General features: G+C 42.1%; 1 protein-coding gene across 30 annotated transcripts in view; it reads left to right on the top strand.

Moving 5' to 3' along the window:
• Positions 1–14,605: 14,605 nt before the first annotated feature.
• The window catches only part of diaph2 (diaphanous-related formin 2), a 301,435-nt gene continuing 288,054 nt past the window's right edge, over positions 14,606–27,986 (top strand). For 5 of the 30 annotated variants that reach the window (XM_078100700.1, XM_040173167.2, XM_078100708.1 and 2 more), the window contains exons 1-3: positions 14,822–15,068; positions 15,521–15,928; positions 27,658–27,690. In XM_078100700.1, coding sequence (XP_077956826.1) covers positions 15,845–15,928; positions 27,658–27,690 — 117 coding nt within the window. In that variant the 5' untranslated portion in view covers positions 14,822–15,068; positions 15,521–15,844. Of the gene's footprint in view, positions 15,103–15,520; positions 15,929–27,657; positions 27,691–27,986 lie in introns of all 30 variants that reach the window. The other 25 variants (XM_078100707.1, XM_078100697.1, XM_078100709.1 and 22 more) reach the window with 13 other exon arrangements.

The raw sequence follows: 27,986 nt of genomic DNA, 5'->3' as shown, positions 1-27,986 counted from the left end.
TCGTTTTCTGCGAAGAACATATACCAGACCCCATTTTTATTGACCGCGCAGCGTAGCCTCCTCCCTCTACACGTTTATATACTATAGATGGTGTTGTGGGTCCACTGGACCGGGGGCAAATAAAAAATAGAATAAAACAGGCCTCAGCTCTCCAATATTAACCATATTTGCTGTTTATATGGGTTCTAATTGGGGTGAAGTGTTGAGTATTATACCATAAGATTGTTTTATTTTGTTAAATGAAAACCCCCTCAAAATACACCTGGTCAAACAGAGTCACAACACAAAAAAAATAACACCATACAAGGGTTTAACAACATTGTTCCAAAAAATGAAAACAGAGGCAGATATACCCAATTTTTGAATCCTCTATGGATCAAGCCCCAAAACACCCAACATCCTACTTTTAACATAATGCAAATTGAAACCATCTTTCATTATACTGTCATCTAGTAATTGCATATTTCTCTCCATTCATAAATCAGACATTTAGAAACATTGTAAACGTACATGTTTGAATTTCATATGTTTTGCAGTATCACGGATAAAGGTTTTAGATTGTAGGCAGTGAAAGGTGGGACATAACACAGATTTACCACAGGAGGGCATTGTGATACAAGAAATAAGGCTCTTATTTTGAGCGCTTATTCCCTGACCTTCAATGACTCCCTCCCATAAAGGATGTTGTTTAAAGGGGTCCATTTGTACCAAGCCCGTTAATAAAGCCGTCAGAACAAGTGAATGCCAAACATCAGGTGTCCTTCTTCTAGCTATTTGAGGAGCTTCCATCTTAACCGCTCAAAACAAATGCGTTGCAATCATTTCAATGGATCAAAAGGTAAACGCTCTGCACAAGAATCAGCCGGAGTTTTCAAGGACAGACGACGTTTAGTTTTAGAAAGTTTATTCATTTTTGTCAAGAAAGATGCAGATTTCTATTCTTAAAAAAGATTTTGTTCCTGCTGGCTTGTTTATTAACTATAAGGTCTCACTCTAGTGTATGACACTGTAAATTTCTTTTTTAGGTTCCAAAAAAAGAAATTCTATAATGTTTGATTAGCGTTGGTGATGTTAACTACCAAGTTGTCCGTCTTTATGATGAGTTGAACAGCATCCTGTGTTTTCCCAAAATGTTGAGATACAACAGTGGTAAATACTCTTTTTCACGGACACATGTAGTATTAAAACATTTAATTAATTGCTTTGCTTATTCTGTTCCATAAAATATGATCTTTTTTTAGTAAATGAGTTGGTGGGTGAATTCATCAAGAGAGACCTGAAGGGCTGACAGGTGGGTCATAATGGATTCTGCCCCCAAAGTGGATGTGTGTCTCTTCTACAACGTCCTCATCTGTTGTGTGTGCGTGTGCATATACATGTGGGTCTTCATATTCATTTGTGTGTGTGTGTGCGTCCTCTCCTCCAGAGTTCTTAAGCGAATTGAACGAGGCAGAATAAATCACACTGTGATCAAGATGTCATCTCCATGATAACGAAAACGATGCCTCATAACAAGTTTCCTGATCAAAGGGAGCTGCTGGGGCTTAAAACTCTGTGCCAAGTGGTCGAAGAGTGTTGTGTTGGGGGATGAATACAGCGGACAATTGTGCCAGTATTAATCTACCATCTTCATGGAGTTTACATTAAAAAATGGTTGTTTTTTCTATTTCCAGAATTAGTGATTATTTAATCATAAAACATGCATTTTAAAGCTTGTAAATGCCCCCTGGTTGTATTTTTCTTCCATGCAAAATGTGCATATGTGCGTGTGTCAAAAGATTGTCGAACGCACCGGGCCGCTGCTGTGCCAGTCGTGAGCTTTGGGTTCAAAACTTTCCTACAAGACGGCAACAAAAGAACCGCGAAATGCAATTTATGCGGTATGACCATAAAATATTCGGGCTCAACCACGTCCAATTTTATCAGGCATCTGAAAACTCACCCTGATAGGTGAGTAAACATGTTTAGCTAAGCAAGCATTGACCATCTACCACTTGCTTCTTGCTTTAGCTACGACCCAACGTTAAGGGAACGAATTTTTACGCTCTGCAAGTGAAAAACAAAGTCATTGCTTATACATTCTGCAATATTTTCTTGATACACAGAGTACCATTTTTTCAGTTCATAACCTTGTGGTATCAGATGGGCTTTGTTGGACATATAAAATAGTAAGCTAATATACGTGTGGCAACACTTATTATAACCACAAGACACTTGAGACTTGACTTGGACTCTCGCTCAGAGACTTGTGAGCGTCTCTGGCAGAAGAACACAGTGCTGTGACAGCCGGATCAAAGAGGACCCCAGAAGAAGAAAACCATCCAATCAGAGGACGTCAGCAAGCGGGTAAAAATCAGTGTTTCTACCCCCTTTATCAATTATTCAACAAAGAGGTAGTGTGCCAATTTCAATGCTCCCTTATTTTTATAGATTTATAGAGTAAAAATTGAGGTGTGCCATCTAAGTAACGTCAAAACTGAGCGATTCTTTTTAGCGTTGCAATTTGTGCTATCTGTTTCATTTGATGCAAGATGACATTCATCATTTCAGGACACTTTGATTACAGATTTTAAAGATTCATGAGGTGGCAAGACCGGCCTCGGAGGGAAAGTAATAGTTCCAGTGTTTTGGGAAGTCAGACTTGTGCTTTTTCTGCAGCTTTGTCGGAGACTAACACCAGCTAAAATATTACCCTGTGCACTGTACTGTATCTCTGTAGCAACACAATACAGTGTGGGGAGCTTTAAGTGACTCATTTCAAATACACATTTATCTATTGCAAGTGAAACAAAGAGCTCTACTTAAATGCACATGCGTGCCAAAACATTGAATATCTTGCAAAGTAATGTGGGCCTAAAGCATCCCTGAGGAGAAAGCGAATAAGGCACGGTAAAGTGATAAAAGTTCAAATTTGTCTATTCGAGTCCTTATGAATTTAATCAGGCTACTCAACCAGAATTGTGAGTCATAGAAATTGGGAAAATAAATGAAAAAATGTCAGTTCTTCTTAGCAAAAGTTTTTTCTTCTGCGGCCATGGACTTCCTAATATCCTGTATGCTTCGGCAGTGTAATGAGCTTTCTATTTGTTACCACCATCGCTTCACCTCAACAAAACAGCTCCCAGGACATGTTGGGTTGTAGTGATGTCCCTCAATTTAAGCCTTAATGAAAGCCTTGTCCCACCGCTGTGAAGCTGTTCCTGGACGACACTTCACATCCCCCATTCAAAGAAATGTGCAAAACAAGACGCGCCGGTCTCCTTCGCTACAAAACAAGCTCCCCTTCTGCGATGAAAAATGCAGCCTGTCTCTTTGATTATTGCTGTGGCATTTAGGTGGCTCAGTGTGGTGATTTGAGGAGCCCGTAGTGTCAAAGCTATTCCTCCTGCTTCTGGCTTAACGGACCTGACCATTGTCATTGCCTCGCATCGTCTTTATGGAGGCCGTCAAGAAAAGCCAGGAAGTGTGGGTAATAACCTTCAAGGAAAGGGCTGTGATTGCACATCCATTTCACACTGAGGACATCTCCCTTGCTTCCCTAAAGCAGTGAAACGCGGTGTTGGCTGAGGAGTGAAAATGGCACGAAGGTACACACAGCGTTTTTAAGAGGTGGGGGGTAAAGGAGGAGGGGACGGCGGGTGGGAGAAGCCTCTGTGGGCGCTGCTGCAGCTGGTGTGTGTCTTAAGAAGCTCGGTTTTCCACCGTTGGGCCTGACGCTTTGCTTTCTCCGGAATGCATTTTTGCTCAGGTATGATAGTGCTGACAGGGGACACATGCTGTCTAATCCTAATGGGCTGCTGGGGGCAATGCGCGCCCCCTTAAACGGCGCCACTCCGCCTGCTGGGACCCCTGCCTGGAAGCATAATTCACCAATCTCCCTCCCCCAGCCTAAACCTGCACCAAATGGATGATAACAAATGCTGAGTACCATCCTTGACCTGGCTTTGGGGTGAAGTGGATGAATGGGTCTTATTTATAGAATAAGGCGTTTTCCCTTGAAGAAGAAGCTGCAACCTCACAAAGTTGGGTTTGAATCCATTTTGTAACCCTTAAAGAAACAGAAAGAAGAAATACATTAAAAAATCCTTTGTCCTTGTGCCAAAGTGTTTTTATATAAGAATCCTTCTTTGTTCTTTTCTCAAATTCCAATTCATTTCTTGCTCCTGGTCATATATATATATTAATGAAGTGACCCAAAAGTGAAATGAGGCGACGAGGTAACCGGGTTCATCGTCTGGAAGCGTCTGGTTTATAGCTCCTAGAGCAGTATCACAGCGTATCACCAAATAATTTAGTCCCGATGGAAATGTTCTACTTGCATTTATTAATTGTTTGTTTCCAGAACTATTCACTGCTGTACAGTAGAGATAACATAACCATGTCGAGGTATATTTGTGCAATTTCCTTCTCTGCTTTTGAAAATTGCTTTAAAAATGTGCTCCGTGACGCTCCCCACATAGAGCTGTTGACCTTGCAGAGAGATGTAATTTGACGGTAAATGGTTGTCATTTGGTCGGCTATGCCTCAGGAAGTCATCTGGTGTTATTCTTTGTCTGCGAGCTCCTGCTGATCACCATATTACAGTGGTGCATTACTAATTGGATGGCCACGGCCAAGAGAAAAAGAATATCCAACTTGAGTGTCCACGTTGCAGATTTGGAGTTTGTGGAATTACAATTTTTTTTTTTTTCATTTTAAACACTAAATTTCCCTTCAGGGAAAACAGGTGTATAATCAATAAATATAGCATTCAGCACACTTATAAAATGATTGTCCAAATTGTGCAAGGTATGGTTTTGAAAGGGCCGAGTCGTGCAGTGGTATATTCAACCTCTAGGTGTCTCTGTTGATTAACCACTGATCTGCTGCCATCCAGCAGGTTGTTGGTATGGAACAAACAACTTCTATAACAGCAGATGGTGCTGATAATCACAAATCAATCATATTCATTTTCCATTGTTAGTCCTCTCAAAACACCAGCTTCCAGATAAATGACCAATACAACTGATGGTACATGTTGGCTCAATGCAATTATTTCTAATCAAACAAAATAAAATATGAGTACTTGGCCAATAATCTGAACCCGCAATTAAGTTGAAACATTTCAGGTGTGTGATCTCACATCCATTCCTCGAGGGAGACCAATACAAATCACAAGCAAACAGGAGCATCCATTTTCCTCAGTTGTAGTTCTTCAAATGCCCCTTCATAACTAAATGGATTTTTCTTTCTTCGTCTTGTACCAAGACAATTAGTCAGTAACTCAGAAAAGCACTTCATATTGATGAGGTATGCCATGGAAATGAGAAAAATCATGCTCGGCGTGGTCCTCAATCTGTTGGAGATTGTTATCCGTCATCTATCCCACAGTGTTCACCTTCCCCGGCCTGATTAAGGAATCAGGAATGAGAGACAGCCATCACTGCTAATCATTACACACAATGTATCTCAGCGCTCTGAGGGTGTGAAATATTCGTCCTCTTTCTCAGTTTTTCCCAATCTCTCTATCTTCTTTCCCCCCTTTCTCCCCCAAGTACAGATGAAAATGCAGCCAAGCTTCTGAGCGCCGGGAAATGTTGAGCCTGGGTACACAACGCCATATCGCACACTGAAAAAAAGATTGTATGTCCACGTTATCAATAATCGATGCATTTGATCCGATTTTCTTTTTTTATTAGTAGTAGTTTATGTTCAGAGTACCCTGGAGCAGTGCTTTGTTTTCCCCGAACAACCATCTGGGACGACCGCATGCAGGAAGAGCCAATCAGCGCTGTGTAATTGAAATGGAGCCGCGGTAAATGACTGCAGATAGGGGCTAAGCTCATAACCCACTGTAAGATCACACAGCTGGGGCAGTGATATCTGTGGGAAGCCGCACACGTTTAGTTCCACTGGACCCTTTCGACAGGCTTGCACGGAATTGAACTGTATGTGCACAGGAAGTATGGTTGTAGGTAGGAAACCAGCGGTGGTGATGTGGAGACGGAGTGCTAATGAGTCGGCTCCATCAATCGTGTGTGGTTGCGAAATGTTTTGGTATTCGCTCATGGATGTCGGATGTAAATTGTGAGATCCTCACAGTGGGCCAGGGGGATCTCCAACAGTGAGTTCAACTGTGTGTCTGCAGCCTCCATTGTGTTTTTCCTCTGTAAATCTATGGCAGACTAATAGGGCCCCCCACCAGGGAAATCTCTCCTGTGTTTCCTCTCCCAGCGCTGCCCTTTTCCTCTCTCAGTGAAAACCCACAGCCTGCTGCCTCTCCACTCCAGACAAGGCAGAGGTGGGGTTCGATGCAACTCTGTTTGAAGATCCCAAAATAGAGCGCGGTGTATCAAACCTAATCTGTTCAATTTTGGCACGGCATGGGCATAGGGTGCCGTCCTGCACCAACACACAGACACACATTATCAAAAGGAGTTCCTGCTGGCGTGGGAACAACTCAACCTGTTCCACTGGAGCTGTGTTTTGGGATTAAAACTTTACTTCATCAAACTAACAAAATTGCTTTGTTAAGTTGCCCTTTTCTTCCTGTTTTTAGTTATGTGTTATCTAACACCACGCTCTGAATCTCTCCGAATGCAATGAAATCCTTGCACCATCAAACAGTTTACTCCCTCTGTTACGACTGCCATCGAACATTAGTGAGGTGATATTGTATGTTTTGGCCAAGTTAGTGGTAACCTTGTAACACAAAGTGCGGGCCCTTGTTTTTCTCTCACAGAGGCTGAGACAAATCAACTGACTTTGCAATTCAACAGACCAAAAACTAAAGCATTCACACTTGGGAAAAGCTCGTCATGACTCCTAAGAGTTGAGCCTTGAATCTTATCTGTACTTCTCTCATGGCTTAATGTTTAGAAAATCCAGTTCTCCCGTCCAGCCTGGAGAAAGGGCAAACGTGCTGAATGGTGTGGCCGTTGTTAAACCTTTAACTCCCCCCCCGCAGTGTTCGGAGTGGAAAAACGCGTTGGGTCGCCCGGGTTCTTCAGGTAAGACATTCCTTTGTTTACATATTTTATACGCAACTCTGCCATGCTGCTTTCCACTGGCTCGCCACTCTCTCCCACAGGTGGCCAAATGCCACCCAGGCAGACTCAGCAGTTGTTTTCTGTTTCCTGTGGTTTGGAATTTACCCTCTGGTCAAAAATGACCTTTCCAAAATAAAAAAAATCCCTTTCGTGTTAACAATCAACACGTTGACACCATTCAATTCTGCAAGTGAGACAGAGCGACAGCCGGAGCCACTCTGCCCTGTCGGGGCACCAGAGACATGTGTTGTGTTGACAGCTACTTTCTGAGTGAGTGACAGCTTCTTAATTTGCCTGGGGAGTAAGGGTCATGAGAGGGGCACTTCCCTGTAGATTAGATTTCACACACTTCCCGTCCACCTGAACTGACACGTTTTGGTACAAACCGTTAGGTGGTTTGTTGTGCATCTTTGTTGGTTTCTACGTCGTTCGTGTTGATGCATTCGTCAAGGTTTTGTGCTTAAAGTCTGATTCTTACTGAGGGCATTGAATCTACGTTATATATTGTCAGATATTACCTGAGATGTGTAATATTTGGTTTTAACAGGGAAGGGACGTTCAACTGAATATCCACTTCATACTGCAGAAACTTACTTTTCAGAGTCTGGAACAGTATAGTGGCTATATATAATTCATGACAGGAAGAGGAATGTGTCATTGATAGACTCGGGTCGTTCTGGTCCTGGATGTAAACACCCACACAATGCAACTTCTGTACATCCTAGAAGGACGAACTGTGGAATTGCATTATGGGCTTAGGTTCAACCGCGCTTTCTGAATTCCTTGGATATGGGTCTGAGTTAGCTGTCATGCCGCTCTATGCTCTGTGTTTGTGTGTGTCTGTGTTACTGCTTCTACAGGGTGTGTGTGTTACTGCTTCTACAGGGTATTTTCTGCAGCATCCAGTTTCAGATGAGTGCGCTAATATTGGAACTCGTGTCTCTATTATCCTCTTTGTAGTTATTGTATGCTGCATAATCTTTTTACAGGCATCTTGGCATTTCTACACGGAGGCTCAAAGCACTCAAAACTAATAAAAAGGTATTTTAACAATTCCACCTTGACATTTTCTTCTTGTTGTTTAGTGTGTGGACTATATTTGCAGTAAACCGCTGCAGGCATTCCACCAGTCTGCGGCAGCCGGCGCCTACTCCTTCGCTGTGGTGTGCTGGGGTTGTGGCATCGGGTCGGGAGATGCCAACAAGCTCAACAAGCTGGAGAGTAAATCCGCCTTTGTGGTCGGTCTGGAGCTGGACAGCCTGTACTCAGTGGATGAGAAGTGGGTGAGGGTCAAACATCCTGGACAATCCCTCTCCTCCTCTCAGGGAGGAAGTGAGGGCGCCGCGAGAGCTGATTCAGTCATCGGTTCATTCAACCGAAAAGCAGGACAGAGCGCTTCAGACGCTCATACGTGCCCGCTGCCGTCCCACTGTATAACAACAGTGGAGGCCACAGTCTGTCACCATGCCGATACCTCCCCCCGCACCACCTCACAATGACACTGTAACTGTGTACTCGCCCCACCTTTTTCTCCTACACTGAACTCATGTGGAGTACTGCACATTGCACACAGTGTTTCTCCCAGTACTTTAACCGCAACAACACACAAATCCCCCCCATGGCAATCAATATGGGAATATCATCATCATTTCTAAGTGCCATCTTACATTATAAGGAAGATCTTCTGGGATTGATTTAGACTGTTGGATTTATATCCCAGTAGAAATGTATGATGAAATGACTAATTTATATTTATTATACTAATCTGTACCGGTGGCAATTCTTGGGGTTTTCTTTCTACAAATTTCAGTTCTGACTATAACCGTTGGCTTCTGCTTTTTGACAGCGGAGCATTTGAAGACTAGATGGTCAGGGGCTTCTGAATGGGGCAAAAGTTGTGTGGAGCATCAGTGTGCATACTAAGTGCAGGAATGCAAATGGTAAAGCAATCGGCTGAAGTTAATATTAATGTGCACTCTGTAATATTTCAGTGATAAATATAAATAGGGATTGGGGATTACTTGACAAGCTTGTGAAGGGACCTTCTGCATGAGCCAGTTTGTGTATTAAAAAAAAAAGAAGTTATTGTATTTTGGACCCGGTCACTTACTCTCATATACCTCAATCCCAAGTGTCTTTTAAATTGGGTGGCTTTTCTAATATATACTTGCTGTCATCTTGGGGATTCCAGGTTTGTCTGCAACAATTACATCCTGCCTGAATTAGCACTTTAATTACAAGGTGGTTTCGGCAATAATGCTGAGCGTTAAATGATTTCTAATTAAGGAGACTTCAGAAAATGATTCCTGAAATTAATGACTGGAGCCATTTTCAGGAGCATAATTTCTCCCTGATGGGCTTGGTCAGCCCTGTGCAGAATGTCAACCTAAATCACATACTTAGAGGAAGTGCAAGCCCCCTGCAGGGACAATAAAGATCAACATGGGTACCCCACAGAAAGTGGTGAACATTTCGCAAATCTGCTTGTTGTTATCTGAGTTAAGGTCACCGTCACATGTGGGCACCGTCAAGGTGGAAATGAGTAATTACAAGTACTTTTAAGTCATTTCGAAGAAGTACTAAGTAGAACTATGGCAAGGTACTGCGCCTTTGTGCTGCTCTTGCCTGCACCCTTTTAAAGGAAACACATGTCCTGTACTGCATTCATCTGCTGCCCGGCCCGAACAATGGGCCTTTCTGGTGGTGAAGCCGATTACGGATGGAGAGGGAGGTTGTTTACTGCATGGGTTCTGCACTGGCATCCACTTACTCCTGTTTCAACTGAACATCCTGGCTCCCAGAAGGACAAATCTGTCGTGGTCTCTTTCTTTATTCTTTAAGTGCAGCTGCTTGTTAAATTGCGTGTAATTCTTTTATTTGAAGTTCACGGTAGGATGTTTAATTCCACATTGAATCCAGTCAATGTCACTTAGATTGTGATTGGAACACTTTTACCTGAGGAGTGGCTCGCTAACACACACAACACAAAAGAGATATCTGAAAGCTTATTTTACAGTATTTCCATGTTTTTCAGCATCTCTTATCCTTTTGTTCCATGTTTTCACGGAAGCTTAACTGAATATTTACGCTATAAACAAGGAGCTTTTGATCGTCCTTTACTTATCCCTTTGCAGCCTTATATTTGTAAAGGTCAAGTAAGATTACCTGAGGGAAATACCAGAGTTGATAAAGGTATGTTTTGGAAAACATGGAACAGGTGATAGTCTGTGTCCTTACTGATGGCACACAACTGAGTCACCAACAGACAGTCAATATTGCGTAATGTGTGTACGAGTTCCAGTAGAGGGGTAATTATGAATCCCGCTATTGGCGGACCTTAACGCCTGGCCTTTCCAACCGCTTGGATGCAACAAGACCAAGGTCTTGCCAAGAAAAACGTGTTCATGTGTGTTGGCAAACTGTGAAAGGCAAAGCATGACAGTTGTCTGACGATGTTTCGTTATAGACAAAGTAGATAGTAGTAGTGCTCATTTCTCCGTAACTGACATGTGTGCTTGTAAAATTCGGATAAAAAATTGCAGTGCAGATATTACTCTTTTGATGTTCAGAATGGTGGAACAACAAGCTTCGATAATTGTTGATTACAACATGTTTCAAATGACTGCTAGAGTAAAAGTGTTACTTTTCTGAATTGCCGTTGAACCAGTAATTTCCTAAATTACCTTTTACCTGTAACAAACAACTAATTTTCATCCAACTGCTCTATAATCTATATTTTCCATATGTCTTCATCATCATTATGCGTCAGCTGGAACATGTGCAAGATCAATCAGTTATGGTAGAGGTCAAGCAAAGGTCTTCATGCTTGACGTTGTATTAAGGCTGATGTTAACAGATAACTAAAATAAGTAAGACAATATTGTTCATAAACTCACCTTCCTTTTGTGCTGCAGACCTTGTAATCATATTGAGGTGACACACTGCTCTCAGACACATCGTTGCGATTGACTCCTTCTTGTCACGAGCAAGATTTCAAAGTGCCCTTTCAACAAGCCCACGAGCGCAGCAGGCTTCCATGGCAACAGGCAAAAGGTAAATCAACCTTCAAGGGAAGAATGGGTATACATATATCTCTCTGCAGTATTCAATAAGAACAACATTCTAATGTGTTTGGTTAGTGGAGGCTCGATAAAAATGCTTATGCCGTTGTATCTTGTCTTTTAACAGTTCACACAAGAATAGTTGGTATTGTAAAAGGATGGTAACAGAATTCTAGCTTCATATGAAAATGAACTGAAAAATCATCAGACGCTTTTAGAATAAAAAAACATTTATATTATGATTTGTGATACAAATATGCAGCATGACCAAAAGGACCTTATCTCATGAATACACTGTGAAAGAAAAGCACAGCCGAGCAAAGGCAGCAAATAATGTGCATCTGCATACTTTATTAAAGTAATATGTTTATGTTTGCCAGTGGTAAAGAAATTAATAATTTACAAGTAATTTCTCTTTCATCTCTGAGGTCTAAACACAGTGGTTGACGTTGCTGCCCACGACAGCCAGATATCTTTCTAAGTCTTGCTTTAGTGTAATAGGGGAGTATTGGTTCTGCGTAGCATGTGCGCAGCTTGCCGGGAGGTTCAGTCGGAACCCCTGGTGCTAAAGTGCTAAATAGGATGTGAACAGCAAATATGGAAAACTTTTTTACAAATTAAAAAGTGAAAAAACTGAGCGGCTCAAACGGCCCCAGTCAGACAGAGTTTATTAAAATATATATATAATAATTAGCAGTGCCAGAGTGCGCTTTTGATCACAACAGGCCATGTTAGAATTCCAACCATCTTCAACCTAGAGCTTTAAATGAATGCAGGGATAGTTTCCTAATGGTCCGGACTGAGCAAAGTGCAACCAGAGCAGTGGTGAGAATGACGACCAATGGGAAAGCATTCAACAACACGTACATAAGTATTCCGACCTTATGTTTAGTATCATGGAGTATCTCCTATTTCAGGGCCTTGGTCAGTCATGTCTGAATGGAATAATGACTCTTGGGAAAAGTATGTCCCACATCCAGAGCAGCTGCCTGAATTTAATTATGGAGCATCCAAGTGAACGTTGACTCCAGTGAATGCTACCAACCCAAAGAATAGACAGACTCACCAGGGTCATTACTAGTACATCGCTGGATTAACACTGGATTAACACAAGCAACCCACAATGCGAGATGTTATTCATGAGCTGCAGAATCCGCTTCCCTACTGCGTGTTTATTTTGTGTTGACTGTTTAACAATTAGGAAATTGGATTGGACATCATTTGTAGCAGAAATAAACACTATTAGTGTGATGGTTTTGTTAATAATGCTCTCAGTTTAATCTATTTTAATGTTTGGAATTTTTCAGAAAGGTATTGTACAAGCACTGCTTTGCTGCAGTTTTCTAAATATGCAAAAATATCCAACAGGCCGAACCCAACAGTGGACAACGTTGGTCCAACATGGGCAGATGGAAAACTGAATGACCCATTTTAATGTTTGGATCTGCTTTGAAGCAGCTGGACCCAAACATAATATCGTACAGAGGAAAATAAAAAAAATGGACCAAAATGCATAACAGTGTTTACTGGAATTGGACATTTAACTTTAAATTGATCAGGGAGAATCCTCACCTTTTTTACTGTAAAGGTCACTATCTCAGTCCAAAGGACGTTTTCAGTTCTTCCCACTGCAGGATATAGTTGTTTCTTTAAAGATCTAGTGCGATCTTGTGTGGGTTTATGGAGGTTTATTTGAAATGGTTTGCAGTATGATGGCACGCACAGCCGAACAGCTTTCATGTGTGGCTCATGCGTCCCAGTGAAGCAGTATACGCCATTTTTCTTTTGTGGATTGAGGTTGATTTTTTTCAGCAGGAGCCTGATTATTATTATACAGCCAAGTAAACTGCTGCAATTGGCTATAACCGCCCTAGAAACTGCTTTGTTGACTTTTGACACCTGGGTGCTAATAGTATCTGCCCTAAAAGTAGAAATCACATCTACTGTTAAATTGCCGTACTTGTGTGTCTTGGCAACCATGTTTCTATGGACATTCAAGCTTTCAAGAGGATCAATCCAAATTACCCGCTTTCTTCGAGGGCCTCTGTGATTAAGAAGGACATGTTTCATAACTTGTGCTTGGAACTTTTCATTTTGCACCATCACAAGGTCAAAATTTGAGTTTTCCCAATAATTTGGTTTGTCTATAAGGAGTCGCTTCTTTTTAATCAAAATGAGTTGACTCCAGCTGTTTAGTATTTTCTTCTATCATACATCCTCTTGCACCATGTCTTCAGTCTCCATATTCTTCTCATCAGTGAAATTATGCAAAAAAGAAATCAAGTGTTATATTTACGGCAAGCTGCTTGCAGAGAGTTTTGTCATGTTGTGGTTGGATCAACCTTGTGATGTCCCCATAACACATGTAATACATGGGTTTCAATGTTTTTCTTTCTTGATTTGGAGAAGTGAGATTTGTGAAAGAGAAGGAAATGTTGCAATTTTCCACGTCTGACTGGAGCTGCATGTTTAGCTCCTAAAATATCCTCAAAATTGAAATTGTTCGTTTACGTGTTGGCCGGCAAGAAGAATAATGGAGAAAACATTAGAAGGGTTATTAAGTGTCTTACAACAGCTCTTGGTGATCAGACAAAAGAAAACAAATTGATTTCAATGTAAAGTTGAAATCAATTTGTTTCTCAACACACCAGGAAGGTTAAAGGATTACTCTGCGTGTTTCTGTGGGGCATTCAGAGTGGACACATACTCTATAAGTAGACAAATCCTTCTGTCAGTCTTCTCAACAAAAGGGCAGAGGAATACGTTTTGATTTTTCATCCTCTGGTTGACAAGGGCACAATCTCTTGTCTTCATTAAAGCTCGTGTGAACCATCAGACACAGCGATAGAACATCATTCCACCAGGGATGTAGAAGCGCACACCAAGTCACCAAACCTGCTAATGGGTCAATCTTCAGAACTCTGGCCCATCTTTTGGTGAAATGTGTCAAAATAACTGACATCACGGTATCGGTATCAGTCGAGTGCGAAAAGTGGTCGGTGACAGGTTTGTTTTTCAGAACGGTAGTCTGTTCCTCCGTTGATCGGTGCTACTGTATCAGTCTATTGTGTTTTGAGTTCCACATAATATGTGATGCCCATATGGTATCTATAAATACAGAGCAACTAGTTAGCGTAGTTCTGCTTTTCGCAAAAATGAGCAAGATTGGCTTGCCAGGCTCTCTCCAACTGCAATAAAACGAACATACGTAATATGTTATATCTATACAATAAATGTACAACAATGTTTTTGAAAATATTTATTTTTCTATTATTTGACTGGGACCTAAAACTCTTCCTTGTCTATGAAGCAAAACATGTCAAACGTAATTTTCTGTAAAAAATGTCTTAATAAAGCAAAACCATTATGTTCTCTATTATGGCACTGGATTACGATAGGATGTCAGCTGTTTTTATCTCAAACATAGAAGGATTTGGGATGTAATTGTAAAACCATGTCACGCAACAGACGCACGCACGCACGAACGCCAACTGGCAGGGTGTGTTCCCGCCTGGCTCCCTATCCTGCAGTCACTCTTTCGTAATACACTCACATATCTATTCTTGCAACTGGATTCCCATCCCATCCACTTGCTGCGAGATCGGAGCGACCTCTACGTCACACAGTCTCCTCCCCTTCAACGCCACGCCGAGGTGATGACTGGCACACCTCGGACCAATAGTGATAGGAGTCCTCGGTTCTTGCTTTTCCCAGCGGCCAATCAGAATCCGGTAGGGCGGAGTCACTGTGGGCCTGGCAATCATGCCTGGTTGCTAATGTAAGCTTTGGATGGGATTTTGTGAGTTTTTCTTTTGACATTTTATAAACTGCTTATTGTGTAATTTATAGCGCGGTGTTGTATGTGTTTTCCTCTACGGTGACTGTGAAAAGGAGTGATTTTTTCGGCAGGTTGCGGTCGTCTGTTCATGCTAGCCCGGCTAACTGCACAGCCCTGGAAAGTAAAGCAGATGGAACAACGGTGATTTCCACTATTACAATAACTGTGCATTCATGTAGGTTAATGACGGATGTCTGTCGGCTGAATAACCCCGTTGTCTGCGCACGTCAAACTCTGCCTCAGCATCCCGACAGCGAGGAAACCTCTTTCTTGTCGGTCACTACAATGTAATTGATAAGTTAAACGAAAGCAAGTTGGCCTTTTTTTTCTCCAAAGAATGTAACGTCAGACGTGTCCAAAACCAGGGATCGGTGTATGTAAACGTAAAAAAAACCACCCACCCCGCATCGGAATCTTTATTTTGTTTTACACTAAAGCTTCCGCCTAAATGTTTGTTTACATCCCTGTCACTGAATGTACTTCTTATCTGCAGCCTCGCGTAATAAAACAGCACGGGGAAAAAATGACCCCCACCCCCCGGCTTTATCTCAATGCACCTATTTAATGTTTGTGTGCGATTGTGATCATTCCAGGAAGCCTTTACCCGCTGTGAAGTGACCGACTGCCTCATCCGGACCGTCTCCTACCACACCTCTTCTTCCACAAGCCCCACAAGCCCCCCTCCACTGCCGGATCCTATCCGGGAACTACTTGCAAAGCGGGATAACTTCAATTCACCCACAACCGGAATGGATTTTGAAAAGACCTAAGCTTTAAGAGTGGGTTGCAGCCCCCCCCCCCCCCCCCCCCCGCTTTAAAAACAACAACAACAACAACAACAAAACAACAACTTTCTCCTGGAGGCCGCCAACTTTTGAGAAAGGTCGAAGTCTTTCTGCAGAGGAGCTAACTTTGAGATGGATCAAGCGAGCGGCGGGGATGACCCGAACAAACCCTCCAAAAAGAAGTCCGGCGAGGACGAGGGTAAAAACAAAAAGCTGGTGAGTATTCACGCCGCCGCCTGCAGTGATCTGCCCCTCTCCACTCTGCGGCAAGACAGCGTGAGAAAGTGACACCGTTTGCACAGAATGTGTGTGTGCACAACTTTGCTTCCTGGAGGAAAAAGAAAAAAAAAATCAACAGAATTATTGCGGCTCACCGCACCGAAAGGATTTTCACAGTTTCTAGTCAGTCAGTATAATAATGAAACTAAAACAAAGTTGACGCACAGCTCCTGTGCAGTTAGTAAACCCTATATTGTTGCACAGCATCAATGTGTTGTTGCTATTACTATTTAATGCACCTAATAGCTGTTACAGCTGAGCAAAGGAGGTCGAGTTACACTGAGTGCTCCTCCTCTCAAAGTGCATCATGTGAGCATCAACAACTTCTCCCGAAAGTTGCTTGCAGAGCATTCTTGCTGTGACAGTTGGGCTTCTGGGCGTTTGCCGAGATGCAAAGTGTGAGATGACTCGTTGATGTGAATCATTTGATGTCTGCGCGGTTGGTGTTGGTTTTATCAAGAGCGTGCGCGTGATTGATAAAGTGTACGCTGCGTCAGCCCCGAAGCGTTCTCATCCGCACGATAAATGACAGTTACGGGAGGACATTGACTATTAGGTAGAAAATGTCTCTCTGTTGGCTTTGCCTCGTTCAATAGTTACCGTAAAGGGAGGAGCGTGCTTATTTAGAAAGCCTGAATTATTGGAGCTGTGGTGCCATTGAGCAATCCTTGCATGCCCAGCATTGTTTGGAAAGAGATCGAGACTTGGCGTGCGGTGGACTGTGGGCGGGTGTGGTCCTGGATCCTGAATGGAGTCTAGATCAGCCACCACCTTCTGACAACTCGTGATGCGCTGAGACACACATTTAATTGCACAAGCACCGTGCGATTAAATGAAGTGGCCAGATGAATGAATGGGTCAGCACAAAGAACCAGCTGACAAATTGTATTGGAAGGAGATTGGAGGAACGATCTGCCAGTCAAAATCTTACTTTAGAGAAGAACTGAGACATATTTTCCCAATAATGACAAAAAAAAGTGGAAGAAACACTCCACGGTTGTGATGTTACTGATGCTATTGCATCATACATGCAACCATTGTTTTATTGAACAAAAAGTTGGGCCTGATAAGTGATCCTGTGTTTGTCGTGTGACCTGACGACCTTTCGACAACCCACAGTGAAACTGTGCATTTAGACAATGCAATTGAGTGCGCTAAGTGCACGTGCACGCGCTCTCAGCAGCTGTAGCAACCAGCGGTTGAAAGTAGTTCCGCGTGAGAAGAGCCAAAAAAAAGTCTCGGTCGATCATCGGAAGACTTTTTCCACATTTGTCAGCATGGAAAGCTTAGTTAAAGATTCAGACGACCCCTCTGCAGCCAATCATTTACTTGTAGTGTTGATTTATATTATGGCCTCCATGGGCCTGTTGAGCTCTCCTTCTCCTTTTGTAGAAAGGGACCCACGAGCCAAGCTGGATTGATTGCAGACCTCAGAGGTTTCCATTGGTGTTGTTGCTCTGGTATTCACTTTTCCTAAATCTTCGACCTAATGAGAAGAACAGCGCCACTCTTGTTTTTTTTTTTTTTTTTAAGGTAAAACCTCTAACCAATGGTTGTGTTCCAGCAACGTTGAGGCAAAGTAAAATGCGTCCTTATTAGCTGCTGGACAGGAAGCCTCTGGAATGGTCTAAAGTGACATCCACTCCCAGAGCTCCCAGAGGGCGTTGTCTCGAGAAGTCCAAACCACCGCCTGCTGCAACTGTTTGCAGTTGTGTGTCCTGCCCCGCAAGTTTATACTTTGCTTGTGATGGAGCTCCGGATGACGTAAGCACTCAGCAAACTGCCCTGTGAGATCATTGCTGTTCTCAGGCCTGTTGCTCAACACGCCGGGAACAGAGGAGGCCTGAGCTGTCTCCTCACAGACTTCGGGGGGGGGAGGAAGTCATCATTCACTCTTGGGCGGGGACACGATCCGCTTTTGTTTATACCAATTTTTTTAGACAACTCCTATTTAAACCGCAGCTCCACTTTTGTTTTTATGTAAGTGCGCGTGCTTGAAGGTACAGGTCCTCTGTGTCACTGGGTAGTTTTGATCGGTGAAAACTGCAATTCAGAATGTGGTAGAGCAAAAAATTGAAAAAATCTGTTTGTGTTTAAAGATTATTTGCAGAGGTCGATTACATCATTAGGTCATTCCATACTGGCAGTTTAACATTGACTTGTACTTAGCTATTCATAGTTTTGACCATATAAGGGCTATAGGATTGATTGTAGTCCAAACACAAGGGGAACTATTTCATAAACTAGATTAAGGTCGAGGTTGTAACCTGTTTTTATACACTCTGAAGAGTACAGTGACATTTGCATGGCTGGTATGCAAAGTGGAAGAGACTGCCGCAAAGTCATAGTCAAATCAGTGTTTAGAGGAGTAACACTGAAAGCTTGTTTGTTTAACAAGTCACTGGGCAGGATGACGTCACAGAAGTACCATTCGGGCTCCGGGCCCAGAATGTAGATACTCAACACAGCCAAGGACATTAAAAAAACACCAATGTGTTCAGAGACACAGATCATTTCAAATGTTTTTTTTGTTTGTTGCCATGCTTTGGGATAATGACCCTTTTTTTGAACTTGTAAAAACACAAAATACGAAACAAAAAAGGAATCCAGGGGAGAAAGTGAAAGCTATTACTCCTTACTGCATTCCAGAGTAAAAGTAAAAAAGTAAAAGATGACCTCACACTGAACACAGTGATGAGAACATAGTCCCAGTGCATCCAGCACGGGACTTGACAGAACACAGTGCATATTTATTTTAGACCTACAATTCATCATCATTTATATATGTAGATGTTTGAGGACTTGTTGACTCAGCTTATTCACTTGTTCTGTGAGCCATGGTTTTCAAATTTACAATAACAAGTAAGTGTACAAGACCCTCAGACCGATCCAAGGAATGATCATGATACACGCCCATCGGTTGTTGTAAAGTAGCAGTACATATAAGTTCTTTTTCCAAAAGAGTATTCTGTGGAAGGGATTGTTTTTTGGTAGCAGAAATGTCGGAAATATGCACAAATTGTTACAGGCCCATCAACAAAACATAACTCTCGATCATTGATTTAAATGACCGAGCTTCACCATTACGCCTATTAAGAGGTTTTTAGAAGTAAATAACTGCCAACATTTCAACAACAGTAACGTGTTGAATATCCTTGAACTGCTTTGTTGGCGGCTCCGCGTTTTGTCGGAGCGACAGCGTTTCCTAACTCCCATTAGCACACCAGTTAGTGCCTCAGTCCATTGAAAGCGGCCCACACCTGGTGTTAACTGATGCTAAAAACATTTGACACAAATATCCTTTTATTCACTTTGCTACCACGGTATTTTGTAAAACGGGTCAAGCTATTTATCTCCCTGAAAGTTATGAAAAGCTTGAATGATGGTGATGTTGTGCTGTACTTCAGCTGAGTGCAACTCATGTTTTACCACACTTAAAGACACGTTGTGATTCAACCAGCAACAAGCACTTCTAACCGTTTTACACAAGGTTGAAAGTGTCAGAAAGTGTTCTCGACCTTCTGACAGTCTTGACAGCGTCGCGTTGAGAGTCTCGTCTAATGGCTCACTCTCCGACCGCTGTGAGGAGCTGTGCTATTTGAAGCCCTTGACGCTCTGCTGCGCGAGCTTCACGGCGTTTCAGGTCGCGTCAGCGTGCGGCCAGTACAGGTCGTCAGCTCGGGACACACTTTTGAGTGTTCTAAATTGACTATCTCCTGTTTGGCCCGACACATTCCTGTTATTCGGTCTTGTTAGTTATAATCTTTCCTGCTGCTTGCGTACGCTGATCGAACGTGGCCGCCGCTGCGTCCCGGGAGACGTGAGAAAGAGGCAGGAAACGAACCACATGTGAGGTGGTATCGGCATCCAGGAAGTCGGAGGGAGGAAGTGGTGGAGAATAGTTTCCTCGCACAGTGGAAGAAACTCGCTGCGCTAATGTCACCCTGTGAGATCACATCCAAGGCATAAGAAGGGGAAATGTAATTTGGCTGCCTGGGTTACACTTTATGAAACAACAACAACAACTGCATTATTGTGTCTTGATCATCAAGTTTTATCTTTGTAGCAATAGCGGAATGAACTCTTGTTTTTTGTCATAGTTCCACGCTTCATGTGTGGTAGACCGTGTTTTGACTGAGCCACTGCAGAGAGCGATGTAGGCCAGGATGAATGGGCTTCCCAGCTCTTTGACTTGTACGGTATTTAAGGATTGCAATGCTTCCCTCTTTGAGGAGAAGGGGTGTTTGTCCCTGTCACTGTCATGCTGCAGTTTAGTTTTAATCAGTGCAAGTTGACGGCAGGATTCACGCTTGTTTCTTTTTTTTTGTTGTTGGTTTTTTTTTTTTACACATCGGTGGCAGTTGCAAATATGGAACATTTCCTGTGATTTGCAGTAAAACATCAACGATGTCAAAGAAGCATGAGCTTAGATGCCAAGTCTTCCAGCAGCAGTATGTTGAGAGAAGAGAGCACACTCTGAATATTTGAACTCGAGAATTTAATCATTCAATTATAAAAAGGATTTATTGAGTAAAGCTGTTCATGTAATGTGGGACACTGTGAAAAGAGGTCAACGCATAAGCACGACTGGCTGGCTGAACATAGACTTGAAGCACTGCCTTGCTCATGTCTAATGAAAAAGGCTCGACTCTCATCTTTTCTATATTCCTATTATTTCCCCATTTGTATTTTATCACCGAGGTATGAGACTGACGGATACAAAAAGCGGTGCTGAAATTGTACTCTTCAAAAAAACAAACAAGCACTCTAATTTTCATCCAAAAAGAGCTTAAAGACGCACACAAAAAGATATATATATATATATATATATAAAATGTCTTTTTTTGCGTGTATCAGCAATTTGAGTAAACAGAAGTTGTATTTATGTGCACACTGCATAATAATAGCTTCATTTCAAATAGACGATAATATACAACACGCTGTATGCATATATTTTATATTCCTCTGTGATGTCATACACAGTTTAAGAAAACCTCTTTACACCCACATCCCCAACCTCTCATTCTAGCCTCCACTTTTGTAATAGCCGTTTGTCACGGGCACCCCTCAATGGTAGAGCGATGCACGCATTATTTACAGAGCGATAACCCGAGGGCAGTGCTGTGCTGGCCTGCAGTCGGTCACATGCTCGGGTCATCCACTGCGGTGCCATTCAAATGAGAGCTCTGCTGCCCTTTGTGTTCTCCTCTTTTTCAATAGTTGCTGTTTTAGGAAACTGTAAACAGTACCAGCACTCTCCTGAAAAGAAAATGAAGCTACCACAGAGTCATGCCCTTTTAAAGGCACTTCGGCTCGCTCAGAAACTTACAGCATTCTTTTATTGCTTTTCCTTTTTTTTTTTTTCAATTAGTGACATGTTGTGAAATGTTTATGCTACGTATTGGAATGAGTCGAGACAGGATCTGTCACCACTTAATCCATCCATTTAGAATAACTTGACATTCTGTGCTTGAAATTGCTTCTGATCCAGTTTCCGTAGAGAACAAGTGTGCGATAGTGGTGTTCGTGTTTGATAGATTATATTGTGCCGGAATCAAAGGCCTCATTCATGGTGGTTTTTACCGTTAGCTTCCCACATGTGTCAAGGCGCCGCCTGCAGGTAAAATGTACCTTGCGCGTTGTTTTTAGAACTTTGAATCCACTTAATTTGTGGCAACTAACTGGCAGACAAGAGGTGTGTAGGTGTGGACGTCTTCATCTTAATTGCAGGTCGGAGCGGCTCGTATGAGATAAAGTCATGAATCGAACATCAGCGTTTTAAATTGGACATTCAGCATCAATGTTGTGATATGCGCACGAGGGAAAGTCGCAACTTAGGATTTGCATTGTCGACAAATTAAAGGGAATATTTCACACCTTTTTATGTGGATGTCTAATCAGGGACAATAGACAAAACGTTGTCAATCAAAGAAATACATCTCCCAGTTTGTGCTATATTGAGAAAGCGGATCTCCCCCGCTAGCTGTGCCCACATGTGCCGGGGTACATTGACTGATAATTAAACAAAAATAAACTGACAATGAAAAACCAAAACCATTAGCCTGGCTTTCCACTGTTCAAACAGCCATCAACTCTGAAAAATCTTTATTTTTCGCCAAGTAAGATGTGAAAATATCCCGTGCCTGCACTAAGTTTCCCCCCCGCTGCTGCTCCCTGGCGTCCAGCTGCCCGTTAAAGGTCTCCAGCACGAGGGAGGGGAGAAGAACTTTCATGGATTTAATGACACTGCCCCTTGCTGGGTTGTCGTTGGCGACAACATCTAGCTAAAACCTGCCGGTGCTGACACTCGTTGCGGCAGAATAATTCCCTTTCTGTTGCCACCGGAAGGCAATTTGAGCTTTGGCCTTTTCCGATTCCGATTCCACCCGAATATCCAAGTCAGCCAAAACATTGTGCCGTGTTCTGAATGTAAGAAATCTTGGTCCACAATATCTTCTGCATTCATATTTTGGGAGGCCCCCTGTGGTGTCGGGAACGTGTCACGACATGGTGCCCCACAGGTAGCACAGCGTGGAGGACTGTGTAGTTCTCTTGAATATCATAGATCACGTTCTGATATGCTGAAGAACAACAGATTTTGCAGCTGCTCCCTGAGACAAAGACGACAACTGCACCCATCTCTCAGAGAGCACCAGATGATGCATTTTAATTTAAAATGTAGCCAAATTTGAGGGTGAATGTTCTGGTATTTTTCATATGATTTACATAGAAAAAAATATTGGTAATCATTTTTATTTTTAAATCTTGCTGGGCTCATTCTGGGATTTTTTTTAATTGCCTTGTAGGTCTAATACCCGATTTATGGCAACGGAACCTTACTGGCGCTGTAGAAAAAAATTACATTGCAGCTTGCATTATTTTGTTGCTATACAATAGAAACAATATATATATCTACATAGATATATATATGGACAGATTTTATGTGGAATGGCGGGATCATTTTTTTGTTGGAATTGTTTGTTAGCAGTGTGCATCCTCGGCATGCTGTAAGCGGAACCCTGTTGCAAGGTTTAGTGAATCATCTCAGTTTTGTGGAGTTAAGTCCCACAAAATGTCATTCAGCGCTCTGGAAGAATTATTTGCATAGTGTGACCGAAAAAAGCTCTTTTTATTTCCACCTGCCTGTCGAAATGTCAGTTTTAAAGGTACACAGATTCTAAATGGATAAAGACGCCCCAAATGTAGTTCAGATGTCATAAAATGTCAGGTGTAAATAAACTCTTATGCTGTTTTTTTTAAATGGGGTTGTGTTTACTGTGTTATCAAGAGGAGTGGACATTTTCCGAATGCCCGAATTTCAAGAGTTGTGTTCGCTGACATTGTGAAAACTACTTAAAGGCCACCGAAGACATTTTGGTGTTTTCACACGTTTTCTTTTGTAATTTAATAGTATGTCTGAGAAAAATGTTGATATTCACAGCCGGCTCTTCCTTTCACTCTGACATTATGCCTTTTGCATTTCCATTTCTATTATCTGCTGGCACCTCTTTTAGCCTAATATTGCCGTTGCCTAGCAGCAGTGTTCTCCCGGCTTCAGCATTTGAACATCGCGCTTATGGTGAACACGACTTCCCATGTCGCAACCACGAGCGCACAAGTTCAATTGGAGGGCGGCTTCGTCTTTGGGGCTCTTTTCCCCTCTTCTCTGCTTGGAAAGGGTAAAGTCTTTATCGAGAAGGATAAATGTTACTTCATAAATCTTTGGTAGCAGTGCACTAACTCTCTGTGTACTTACGAGCAGCCAATGAGAAGACTTTGCAATGAGATTCATTTAGACAAAGTGATTTATTTAGGCTCTGTCTAATCAAGTTACTCGGCCCGTATTTGGTGCTGTCTGATGCCACTCCTCCAAAATTGAGCATGATATCGGCAATGCTGTACATTGTATTAGATGACGCAAAGACCAATTTATATAATAATTATGACTGTCAGCCCTGTGATTGGCTGCCGAACAATCCAGGATCCATCCATCCATGGATGGATGGATGGATGGATGGATGTTACTAGAAGTTTGGCATTTTGGAGCTCAGCTCTTCAGTTTAAAGGGTACTCAATGTTTTCTTATAATACATATATAATCATATAATACATCTAATAACAGTATCTTTAGGCAACGGTTAAATATATAGTGACAGGGTGCCACACCCTTTTTTTTTAAAGAAAGAGCTCAGCTGCACCGTATTGAAAGGTCAAGGAGCAACCACCGAATTCAGGGTGTCTTTTCTGTCATTTGCTAACCGGCACCAACACGTTTTAGCAACCGCTCCTTTAGGATTTGTGTACACACTATCCTTCCTTTATTCATGCTAAGCTGGTTGTAAAATGCATCATCACTTCTGTTCACTCTGCTGGCTCAGGAAGAGCTCTGGGAGCTCAAGGTGTGTTGCGATCATTCTATGTGTCTCTGCATCCTGTATTCTCTTTGCCGTTACTGTGCTTTAGGGTGTTGTGTTGTTCACAAGCTGTGGCAAATTTTCCGAGCAACTGTTGTGGTGCGCTTTATCCGCAGTGTGCTGCTCCGTCTATTAGGGTGGAAAATAGGAAAACACGTATTTATTGCAAATTATCTGCAAAGGGCCGTGCGTATGAATAAAAAGACGTCGGCACCCCACTATTGCATTTGCGGAATGTGAAAAGTGAAAAATGTGTACAATGCTGACGTAGGCGTTTCCTCATCTGTCCTTTTCAGATTTGACTCCTGACTGAGGCTACAAAGTTTGTGTGTAACCCGTTTCATCTTGCACATTATGCATCAACACTATTTAATGTCACTCTGAAACATAAAACAAATATGAGTAACATGTTTGTGAAAGTGCAGATGAACGGCTTATACAGCATTTTGTTGTTAGAATGACAAGTCGTTTGCGAGTAGCTCTTTATGTCTTTTGCTGTGGTTGTTTGACGTAAAGTGCAGTAAGCGAGTTTTGCACAGCGTCTCTTTTGTCGGCCCCTATTGTTTTTGATGGGTTAATAGTATATGGCCTCATAGTGGGAAGCAGCGCCTGTCCTCCTTCCCCGCGTTGTTGATGGTTTACTCCATTTAAAACAATAGAGAGCGAAAATGGGGAATGTGCCAAACAGGTATTAGGCAGTGTAGTATGTTTATAATTGTTACCTCCTGAATAAGCAACAAATAGCCTTGGACGCTTGAACACCTTACGGGTAGCAAATGCAATAGTGTACAAGGATAATTCTAAAGCTCGCACCATTTCCCACATTTCTCGCAGGTCGGCATTGGGATTTTTTTTTTTTTTGCCACATTGAAGAAAAAGGTTTGAGCGGGAGCTCACCGCTTTGGCCGTAGCGGAACCAAGCATTTGATTAAACCGGGACACGAGAGTTTTATGAAGTTGCCGATAACTGCTAACAAGCACACTCCCAGTAATCCTTTTGTTATTATTAGAACTAATTAAAATAAAACCTAATTTCCTTCGAAGCTCGTTTTACGGAGTAATCGTGGCTACTGATTTTATAGTGATGGTTCCAGTGAGTGAGTTAAAATGACGTACAGATGGTCTAGTTAAATTGGTTGGGAATAACCGGCGTAGCTATTTAAAAGCGATGCAACGGGAGCAAATTTGAAACAAAAGTTTGTCCTTTTTGTAAATCTTGTTTGTGACACCCACTGAAAGGCTATTATCTAAATTAGTTCATCTAATGTAAGTTTATCATTTTGTGTCATCAAATGTGCAAACCGGTACGGTTTTGTGTCCCTAAATCGACTCAAGTTCTGAGATGTTGCTCTTGTGTTTTATTTTTCAAGATCTGCCTGCAGTCATAATAATATTTGATTAAGGAGGGACCCAGAGCTAATTTGATTAGGTTATTTAGAGGAATATGCGTTTGGTAATAAACATTTATTACGATGAAAAAGTTTACTTTAATAAGCGGGAGAAGCCCAGAGGACATCCACGCTTAATTGTTAGATGTTAAATTGCATTGTTGCGATGTTGCCAAGATAATGGGCAGGGAAAGGCCCTCAAGTCAACGCAATTAACCAAACAGTGGTTTGATTGTTGTTAAATTGATTAGAAAATGTTTAAGCACTTCGTTTGAAAATTAGCTATCGTTTCACGCAGTTTCAGACGTGGAGAGAGCGCTGGGCTTAATGATAAATACTCTGAGTTTGAAGTGGGGGAAAAAGTTGTTGCAGGGGTCAAATTCGTATTCGTTTGACTGATATTGTGAGGAGCCGTGCCGCTATCCTGAAGGCCATGAAGGACCGAGAGGAGAGGATCACCCGGGTGTCCCTTTCCTCATGCCCAATGAACGTGAGATATTTGTTTATCCTGACTTTAAAATAACAGCTTGGACAGCACCTGACGCCCGCACACAGGAGCTGAAGCTTGGTTTTTCCCGCGGCTCATCGCTTTATCTCCCAACTGCCGATCGGCGGTCGCAGACAAAGCCGCCGATATATATATATATATATATATATATATATATATATATATATATATATATATATATATATATATATATATATGGGGGTTTGAGTGCCTGCTCAGCGTTGCCCACGGCGACAGCGGATGGAGATGCACGGCGAGAGAGGCGGCAGGTTAGAGCCCTATCTGTTTGCTTGCCCCCGGCACCAGTAGTGTCCCGACTACAACGGCGGTAAATTCCTGGGCCCGAGGCGGGCTTCATGTCCATCTCCAGCCCACATCTCCCGACTCATTAGCGCTTCACAGCATATGGCAGCGTTGCTTCTGCCTTCCCACTTGAGCTGTGCTTCCAAAGGCTGTCCCTCTTGGCAGTGGCCTGTCTTATTGTGTTTGAGATGAGAAGACAAAACATCTGTAGCAAAGAGAAGTTGCCGTTTTAATTTTGTTTTTAAGATGAAAACATTTTTTTTTTTCCAGGCGGCCAAAGAATTTGATAGTTGGAAAGTTGGGTGTTTCTTTGTGCGGAGTTTACAATAACAGTGAAAAAGAACGATTCAGTTGGACCACTGTCACTACAAGAGATGCTCTTTAGAACACACACAGATAGAATAGCTCTTCAGTGGTTGACTGTGAAGTATTGCCTTGTCAAAGTGTTTCAGTTTAGGGAAACACCAAGCTGAAAGCAGCAGCACTGACTCCCTCAAAGAGTGCTGTGAACGAGTTTGTGCTCATTACTGTGGGATTTTATTTTCCTTTTGGTCTCCTTTTTGTATATTTGTTTGGTATGTGTTTTAATAAAAGTGTACACAGAAACCCCTTAAACCTTTGCCTTCATTGGTAGAATCTCATTTTAAAAGTGAAATAACATAACAGGCTCTCAAACCTTTCCAGTGAAGCAGGTGTATTTACCTTTACATCCATTCAAACCCTATTATCTGGAATCATGGAGTGTTGTCTCATCCTACACATGTTTAGTGTCCAGCATGTACTCGTACCCTCATTGGAAAACTAAAAGAAAACGTTAAATGAGACCGGGATAGTGCCAAATGTGGATTCCGATATTTCTCCCCACATCCTTTACACCTATTCTGCTCCAAACAAGTTTATTTGTCTACTGGAAATTTGACGGGGATTGTGAGAGGGTAAGCAGAGGACACTGTACATGTGTGAGCCTCTGCCATGGGACACAAACAGTTTTGCGCTGCTGTCATCTTCTTCTGTTGCGTCTTGTTTTTTCACACTCTGTCCTCCCTCCAACAGAACATACACATAAAAACATTGGCTGATGATATGGTAAGGTGCTTGGTTTTCATTTTGGTATGAAATAGTTTGTTTTTTCATCATCATCATCATCATCATCATTGTTATGTCATAGCTGCATGGGACTTATTTCTGAAATATGTGGATGGTTCAAATGTGCCAGAAGTCAATTCCTTTAAGGTACATTATTCCAAAAACCAAGATGGGATAACTTACATCTTAGGTTGGTGTAGGAATTCTTGACTTAAACCTGCCACACGTGGCGTTGGTCATCCTCCATAATGTGTATTGAATAAAATATGGATTGCTATGGTATTATAGCTATTATT

Source organism: Gasterosteus aculeatus, chromosome 4 (genome assembly GCF_964276395.1).
Source record: "Gasterosteus aculeatus chromosome 4, fGasAcu3.hap1.1, whole genome shotgun sequence".
Taxonomy (NCBI): Eukaryota; Metazoa; Chordata; class Actinopteri; order Perciformes; family Gasterosteidae; genus Gasterosteus; species Gasterosteus aculeatus.
The sequence above is the reverse complement of the archived record's forward strand: the minus strand, read 5'-3'. Positions and strand labels throughout refer to the sequence as shown.